This window comes from Notolepis coatsorum (assembly GCF_963971535.1).
Source record: "Notolepis coatsorum genome assembly, chromosome: 5".
In the NCBI taxonomy this organism is placed as follows: Eukaryota; Metazoa; Chordata; class Actinopteri; order Aulopiformes; family Paralepididae; genus Notolepis; species Notolepis coatsorum.
In genome coordinates this window covers 86,085,200-86,094,998 of record NC_140169.1, presented here as the reverse complement: position 1 = coordinate 86,094,998, position 9,799 = coordinate 86,085,200, and the positions used below count along the sequence as shown (strand labels likewise).

Genomic DNA, 9,799 nt, shown 5'->3' with positions numbered 1-9,799 from the left:
ACGGTGGTTATTTGTGGTGGGACAGACATCGGGGTTGGGGGTAGACAGACAGACAGACAGACAGACACAGACAGACAGACAGACAGACAGACAGACAGACAGACAGACAGACAGACAGACAGACAGACAGACAGACAGACAGACAGAACGGTTATTTGTGGCGGGACAGCAAGCTGGGGCAGGAAATATACACAGTGGAAAAGACTGTATACATGAAAGACATTATTAAAATGTTTGGGAAATGTGTTTGTGGTGGGCCTGTTTGATCTTGTGGTGGACCGCCACAAACAAACCTATGTATGTATGTATGTATGTATGTATGTATGTATGTATGTATGTATGTATGTATGTGTATGTATGTATGTATGTATGTATGTATGTATGTATGTGTGTGTGTGTGTGTGTGTGTGTGTGTGTGTGTGTGTGTGTGTGTGTGTGTGTGTGTGTGTGTGTGTGTGTGTGTGTGTGTGTGTGTGTGTGTGTGTGTATGTATGTATGTATGTATGCATGGGAAAAGCTGATATATTTCTATAACCTATAGGTATCATTTCCGTGATACACTTTCTCTGTGTTTGCTAATAAAGCTTGAGAAGCTGAATGAGAATGAGACCCCTGTCTTCCCTTGTTTAAGTGGGTCTCCTCTGGTCACTCCGGTTTCCTCCCACACCATAAAAGACATGCATCTCTACTGAGCTCAATCAAACACCGGGTTAATTGGGATCCTGCTGTGGCTAATGGGGATCCAAATAAACTTAAACTTAACCCAGTCCCATCAACCTTGACCTTCCTCCCGATTGGCCAAACCACAGTTCATTTGCATAGACAGGAGTTTTACACATTACCCATACACGAAAAATAACAGGTAATACGTTATACATATTACCCATAGGTAAATTATAATACAATAACATATATGTATAGTTAAGTGTCTGGCTTGATCATTCATATTTGAAATGTATTGAGTTAACCCTATAACCCAAACAGATATGATTATTATTAGATTGTATTAAGAGCTAGGTATTGTATTGCATATAAAGGACCTAGGGCCCTGCCCTCTAGTTCAATGGGGGTAAAAGGGGCTACACTGGGTACAAACTCCTGCCATTGCCCTTGTGACCAAAACACTGGCATTACAACTGGAGTCGGTCCCCCCTGGGTGCTGCTGCACAAACACCCAGAGTGTTGAAACGCAGCATGGAAAAAGGAAGATAAACCCATTCTTACCGCTGGAGACGAACGTGAAGAGGGTGTCGGACAAAGAACCGCTGGAAGAGAAAGAGAAGACCACAGTGACAGATTACACATCAAGACTGTTAGCATCAATAATGTCCATTACAGTGACTAATGGTAGCACCGCCATTGTACAGGGAGCACTCATTGTGTTCACAAAGGAAAGGGGAGGAGGGGGGATCACACATGGCCACCCTCATGCCCTCGTTTCTCTTACATGCTAGTGAAGACCCTCTGCTTTGTCTGTCCGCTGGCCTCTTCCTCTCCCTTCAGGCCACATATCAATCAAGTACGTCTCCAGGCTTGATGTTGTGGTGTTGTATTCTAAGAACTACTTTCAATGCATTTAAGCTATGTATTCCTAGTTGTGTCGTGTTGGTTGGTTGATTGGTTGTAGTGAGTTTTCAAATGACTCACAATCCTGAGCTCTTGATACAAGGACTAACACTGAGCTCTTGATACAAGGACTAACACTGAGCTCTTGATACAAGGACTAACACTGAGCTCTTGATACAAGGACTAACATTGAACTCTTGATACAAGGACTAACACTGAGATCTTGATACAAGGACTAACACTGAGCTCTTGATACAAGGACTAACACTGAGCTCTTGATACAAGGACTAACACTGAGCTCTTGATACAAGGACTAACACTGGGGTCTTGATACAAGGAGGACTAACACTGAGCTCTTGATACAAGGACTAACACTGAGGTCTTGATACAAGGACTAACATTGAACTCTTGATACAAGGACTAACACTGAGCTCTTGATACAAGGATTAACACTGAGTTCTTGATACAAGGACCAACACTGAGGTCTTGATACAAGGACTAACATTGAACTCTTGATACAATGACTAACACTGAGCTCTTGATACAAGGACTAACACTGAGCTCTTGATACAAGGACTAACATTGAGCTCTTGATACAAGGACTAACACTGAGGTCTTGATACAAGGACTAACATTGAACTCTTGATACAAGGACTAACACTGAGCTCTTGATACAAGGACTAACATTGAGCTCTTGATACAAGGACTAACACTGAGGTCTTGATACAAGGACTAACACGGAGGTCTTGATACAAGGACTAACACTGAGGTCTTGATACAAGGACTAACACTGAGCTCTTGATACAAGAACTAACACTGAGCTCTTGATACAAGGACTAACACTGAACTCTTGATACAAGGACCAACACTGAGGTCTTGATACAAGGCCCAACATTGAGCTCTTGATATAAGAACTAACATTGAACTCTTTATACAAGGACTAACACTGAACTCTTGATACAAGGACTAACATTGAGCTCTTGATAAAAGAACTAACACTGAACTCTTGATACAAGAACTAACACTGAAGTCTTGATATAAGAACTAACACTGAAGTCTTGATATAAGAACTAACACTGAACTCTTGATACAAGAACTAACACTGAACTCTTGATACAAGAACTAACACTGAACTCTTGATACAAGGACCAACACTGAGCTCTTGATATAAGAACTAACGCTGGGCAGTTCTTAATCGCATTTGCTGTATTTCGTGGCAGTAAAAGGTTTGTTCATGTCATGTCAAATGTTCATTTTTCACCAACAGATTCAAATCTTGAAGAATGTATGTGAATGGCGGCTGAGTGGCACAGTGGGCAAGGCGCTCGCCACTAACGCAGGAGATGCTGGTATCGAGCCCAGCTCTCGGCGTTGCTACCGGCTTGGCCGGCCATCATACTAACACAATTGGCAAGTGTTAGAGGGTGGGAAAGCCGGTGGGTGGGGGGATTGGACGTTGTGGACAGCGACTCCTACAGGTCAGTTGGGTGACGCCGGTGCGGCGGAAACAGGAAGTATCGGGGGCAGCGTGAGCCTCCCACGCGTTACTCCTCGCCACTGAGAGTTCAAGCTGCTGCGGTGAAAAGATGCAACAGGCTGCCTCCTCGTATACCGGAGGGGACACGTGATGCAAGGCTTCTATCCTCACTACAGCCGACCAGTGGGAGGCATAGTCTAGTAACGTTCAAGACAGGGGAGGGAAGAATTAGACATATGAAATTGGGATGGGAGAAAAATAGAAAATGGGGAGAAAAAGTGGATAAAAAAAAGAATGTATGTGAATATACCCTCATGTTTATATGGGCCAAAAAAATATTTGTTTCTTTTTAAAATCACGGATTTGGGCTTTAACAAGTAGGTTAGTGGGTTCTGAAATGGTCTTAATTAAAGACCACTAGGAGGTTGAATAGCATCTTTGAATACCATCTGTCACTCAACTCTCCTCTCATCTACACAAAGGCCTCCTGGATCTGCTTGATCTTTGAAGACCTCCCATGGCAGATCTGATGTAGCCGTCTGGTTTTATGTACGTCTGATGATTATAGAGGTGTGACAAGAGGGAGATATGAGGAGATTGTGAGGTTTATATTATGGCTGTACACTATAAAAAGGATAAAAAAAGCTCTCACTTTCACCTTCAGTTAAAAGCATAAAAATATATGAGTTCTGCACATAAAAAATAATGTCATGTAGGCCTCGATATCATTCAGATGTATTAAATCACTGCCTCAAGTTCGGTATTTTACTTGAATGTACGGTATAAATGGTAACTGGACTGCATGTATACAGTGATTTTATTCAAAGCACTTTAGAACGTATGCCTCACATTCACCCACCACTCACTCACACTCACAAACTCACATTTTGGGCAATATTTTTTCTTTTGACGGTATAACAGTATTTGATCGTTTTACCACCACAAATTACATCTTTATCTTGTAATGCAATTGTCATGATCCTACTTCAATCAAAATGGTTATTGGATATTTTATATGGTATAGGATATATATATATATATATATATATATATATATATATATATATATATATATATATATATATATATATATATATAATATATATTTTATAACATGGATGATTTTATAATATAAATATAGTACCTTTGCATGGATCCTAATGCTGCAACAATCCAAAGTAAACCAACAAGAGAGGACTAGAGCGCAGGCATTCATCATAGTCTGAGTGACAAGCACCATTAGCCACCAACACAAAGGAAGTCATTATCAATCCACTTATTTATTTAACATTAAACAGACAGAGTGTTAGGATGTTGCAGATGAGTAGACGCTGGCTCATCTAACATGAGACAAGAAGCTGCCAACAAACACGTGTGCAGTCAGTAGTAATAATAACTGCAGCCACAGATCCTTCTCAAATCAACATTAGTCATAAGCCTTTTTTTAAACTACAGAAAGCTTCAACAAAGGGTGAACAGTGATGAGTGTGTGTGTTTCTCTCTAGAAGGGTTCTTGCGGCCTCCGATTCCTTTTTTGTAAGGATAATCGAGTCGAAGTATTATTTCTGCACACTTGAACAGAAGACTTTGAGAAACCACTCAGGAAGATAAGGAGAAGACCCGGCACACTGTCTTGAACATGCAAACTGAACTTTTTTATTTATTAGTAGAACAGACACCCTTTCAATCCAGAGGGATGTGCCTCAGGTCCTGAGGAAGATTAACCTTGCATGACAGCTGGCTTCGGCGAGATCACAAGACCACATGGGGAAACCATCTGGTCAGGCTTCAGGGTTATGCACTTGTGCTCGAACCACAGTGGTTCGGACCAATGAGTGTCCTTAGAGGAACTACTGGCAGCTACGGGCGTGGTTTGGGTCTGTACGGGCGTGGTTTAGGCGCTTTTGCCCGAATACACTCTTCGTCAATATGTGCCCGCCATTCATTGATACAGTTCCAGCTCCTCCACCGTCTATATTGGTCAAAGACTATAGACTTGCGAAGATAAATCCTGGCATGGATCCCACATGCGACTGGTGCCACCAAGCCCCTGGCTCGCTTATCCATATGTTTTGGCATTGTCCAGCACTGGCCCCTTTCTGGACTTCCATTTTTAAATCTTACTCAGATATATTTGCTGTGAATGTTGACCCATGCCCTCTCATTGCATTATTTGGTCTGACACCAGAGAACGCTGCGATATCTATTGGGCAATCCAATGCTATGGCCTTTGCCTCACTCATTGCCAGACGCCTCATCCTACTCAACTGGAAGGCAGCCACTCCCCCTTCACACTTACACTGGATGAGGGATGTTATGACTCTCATACATATAGAGAAAATCAGATTCACAACACAAGGCCACACAGATATTTTTTACAAAACATGGCAGCCCTTCCTACTTCACTTCAAAACCCATACAACCTAAGTCCCTTCTCCTTCCAAACCTCGGACCCCATGACCCCCCTCCTTCCCCCAGTGACCCCACCTACCTTTCTGGCACTGCTAGCCCACGTATGGCTGGGGAGATGGCATTGTGGTGGTCTAGCTGAGGGTGTTAAATTTACTTTCCAATATATATATATATATATATTTTTTTTTAACTATCTGGACATTATGCTACCAAAATGGAGAGTATTACTTACATTATATATTTTATTACTGTTTTTTTATTTCAGTTTTTTCTTATTTATTTCATTTCTTTTTTGCATAGGTTTTTCTGTCACATCTGTATTTATGTTTAATTATTAAAAAAGATTATTTATGTGAATTATATGTACGTTTGTTGTTGCCCTCCTTGGGTGGGATGGGGTGGGGTTAGGGGACAGGAATGGGGAAGGAAATGGAAGATGTATAATTTGAAATTATAACTGAAATGTATACATTTGCTTAAATTCTTGTTGTTGAATCAAGTCAAATCCCAAGTAAGCGTGTTGACGTTGATGTGCGGCACACTTCATAGGTTTCGTTTCGCGGTAATTAAAATATTTTCTTGCATTACCGAAATGTGGCACCGGTGGATCTCACGTGAATCGGTACTCGGTAGTACCAATGTGATTCGCGAAATATTGCGATATTAAAATTTTTAATTTTTTTAACTGCAAAGTAAAACTGTCAACATGTTTTATCTAATAAAATAAAGTTCAGTCTGTTCATCTCACTTTAATAATTTTTATTGCAGAACATGGTATTTTCTCAAGCAGACATGTAAACACTGTAATCTGTGTTGCATGTGCTTATAGCTTATCCGCAACAGTAAGTGACTTCCGGGGTAGGCCTGATTGGCCCCGACAGGCACGTGACGCGCAACTTTCTCTGCCGCGCGGCACGCTCCGCGGAGCGGAGCGGCAGAGCTTGCGGAATGATGTAACCGTCCAAATCCGCTATGACTTTCATTCGGCGCTTTAGCTCACCTCGCAGAGCAGCGGTCCTGCGATCCTGCGGTCCGTTGTTGACGAGTTCGAATCCCATCGAATTTTTTTTTTTTAACGTGATTTTTTTTTTAACGTGTATTCTTTCGCCGGTTAAGGTTAGGCATGGTTAAGGTTAAGGTTAAGGTTAGGCATTGTTTCGGAGTTGGTTAAGGTTAGAACGGTTAAGTTTAGGCGCTGTTAAGGAGCTGGTTAAGGTTAGAGTTTGTGTTAGAGAATGGCAATAGACAGCCTATTTCCGCGCGACAGCTCTCAGCAGCCTCGTTGCGCGTCCTGAGTTTGCCGCGTCACGTGCCTGTCGGGGCCAATCAGGCCTACCCCGGAAGTCACTTACTGTTGCGGAACAGTTACACGCGTTGCATGTACCTGACAAACTGAACTGTTTGTATTACAGTTATATTCCAACTTAACTGAATGCACATGTGTGTGTGTGGACTACTGTACTATTACAGGTATTGAAATGAACAATGCAACTTCCTTATACAATTTTTTTTATGAATAATTAAATATCGATACTTGGCGTCCCTGTATCGATACAGTATCGCCACGCAAAGTATCGCGATACTACTACGTATCGATTTTTTCCCCCACCCCTAGTCGATACCCTTAAAGGGGAACCATCTTATAAATGGCCTTTTTGAGTGTTTAGCATTGTTTCCTAGCTATGTGAACTTATATTAATATGATCTATGTCTCTAATTCTCATATTGGCGCATTCTTCCAATTCTCCTCTCACAATATTCACCCTCACTGAACTGAGTAATTTGAAAATGTGATGATTTGTGATGTCAGAGAGACACCGCTGCATGTTAATGTGGCTGTGTGGCATCAGGTACAAGATGAGCTGCACACAGTGGTTGGAGCCCAGGCTCAAAACGGCTCGAGATCTTGAGGTAGAAAAATGCTGTTTTTGAGGACTTGATTAGAAATAGAAAACAATGAATAAAAAAAATATATATATTACAGAGGTGTTCCATAGACTCACAGGAATTGTGTAAAAGTGCCCAAATAGTGTAAGAAATAGTAAAATAGTTCCCCTTTAAAAGTACCGGCTTCGGTACCCATCCCTAACTGAAAGGGACATGCAGTCAATCCACTTCAAAGTGCTTTGTGTCCCGGTACTAGAAAACACTTTAGAAATACTGTCATTCAGTCAGATCTTCCAACCAATATGAACCCTGAGCTTCACAACAAGGAAACCTAACATCCAACTTGTTCAAACAAAACAAAACATCTAGATCCAAATCTACCAGCGACAACATCACCGTCTGTCTTTCAACAATATAACATTATGACCAAACCTCTCAAGAGGCTGAGTTAATTAAGTACAGCTTGTGGATTTATCTCTTGGGTGGCTCCAAGATGGATGTGACAGTTGTTGGCGTAAATCTCTTCCTACTCGGTCAGAGGACAGCTCAGCCAATCAGAACCTCGTCGAGTCAAGTCCAGCTTGTCTCAACAGAGCAACATTTCATACATACCACCCATTTTAAAAACAGCCCTGGCTTGTTACAGTTTAGCATCAAGTTCTGACACAGACACCCCTCAGCATGGGGCAGGTGCCGTCAGGTGAAAAACGCATATCACTAATAATGACAAACCTTTCAGAAATTGATTTAAAAACAACCTCGTTTTCAGATCGATACCCACGTATTTATGAAGTTCTACATTGCGGTTTAAACGTGTTTCAAGGTCCTTTGGGTCGTGAAATGTAGTCACAACAACATAGAGAACCATGTCCGATCAACACTACGGTATCCTATTATTATTATTTTATCTATTTATTTACAGATTTTCATATACATTCAGATGTAGCCAAAAGGCCTCTAGGTTACATATATTGTACCAGTGGTAACCAATGACATAAGATCTCGACTACTAGCTTATTTGAAATTGATATACAGTATAGGTGGACTATATGTATTTGCACTGAACAAAACCCAATAAATGGTTTATCCTACATAGAGTCTGCAGAGAAGAACATTTTGGAATACAGTCTATTGTTAAAACAGTGGCAGACAGAAATACAGAATTTATTTTTCTATGTAAAGGTTCCTTTGTCTGCAGTGCATGTCTGAGAAGCAACCTCATATGCCTTTATATGATATGATCTTAATCCTCTGCTGTTGATATAGTGGCAGAATAGTGTCTAGATTAAACCTCATATGCCTTTTATATGATATGATCTTAATCCTCTGCTGTTGATAGTGGCGGCACCGACAGTTCCAAGATTAATACCCTCCCAAGTTCAGCGAGGGTTAATGTGCTAAAAATAAATGAAGATTTATTCCCCATGCAACACAATAGGAGCTGACATTTACACGTTTAGAGAGTGATTGATTAACAGTCGCCGTTCAATCTATGTCGAGCCCCGATCAATAGGGTGTTGCTGGTAGAACCTGTATATGTATATTATTGAAATGTCATGCATCGGTCAGAATGGATTCTCGTGTTGTATCCTTGAGGCCTCAGAATGTTTGATTTGCACCACTTATCAGCTAATGTCTGAATATATTAATTGTAAATGGCTTCAGAAAACCTTCCCCCGGTAGGGTGCCTCAGACAGCCTGAGCCATGGGACACTCGGAGATTTAAAACCAATTATATGAGGTGATGTAGGTTTGGAAACACAATTATGGGTGTGGATAGATGTGAATCACTGTATCACTCACACACACACACACACACACACACACACACACACACACACACACACACACACACACACACACACACACACACACACACACACACACACACACACACACACACACACACACACACACACACACACACACACACACACACACACACACACACACACACACACACACACACACACACACACACACACACACACACACAGATGGTTCCACACATGCACGTACGCACGCACGCACACACCCACGCATGTACACATACACACGTATGCACCCATGTACACACACAGATATACATACACACACAGATGTATGCACCCATAGTTTATGTACACGGAGACACACACACAAACACACACAAATTCCAGGCCAATGAAAAGGGACACTTAAACACCCACATCCATCAATGTACACACACACACACACACACACACACACACACACACACACACACACACACACACACACACACACACACACACACACACACACACACACACACACACACACACACACACACACACACACACACACACACACACACACACACACACACACACACACACACACACACACCCACACACAGATGTATGCACCCATGTACACACAGACACGCACACACACGCATAGACACACACACACACACTTTCTGTGTGTAGTTTGCAT

At 41.7% G+C, this 9,799-nt stretch overlaps 1 protein-coding gene across 1 annotated transcript in view; it reads right to left on the bottom strand.

The window, feature by feature from the left end:
- Positions 1-9,799, bottom strand: part of dcbld1 (discoidin, CUB and LCCL domain containing 1) — a gene marked incomplete at its 5' end in the record, with an annotated part of 83,223 nt that overhangs the window by 18,987 nt on the left and 54,437 nt on the right. Inside the window, one exon of the mRNA XM_084314163.1 lies at positions 1,225-1,265. Coding sequence (XP_084170289.1) covers positions 1,225-1,265 — 41 coding nt within the window. The remainder of the gene's footprint in view (positions 1-1,224; positions 1,266-9,799) is intronic.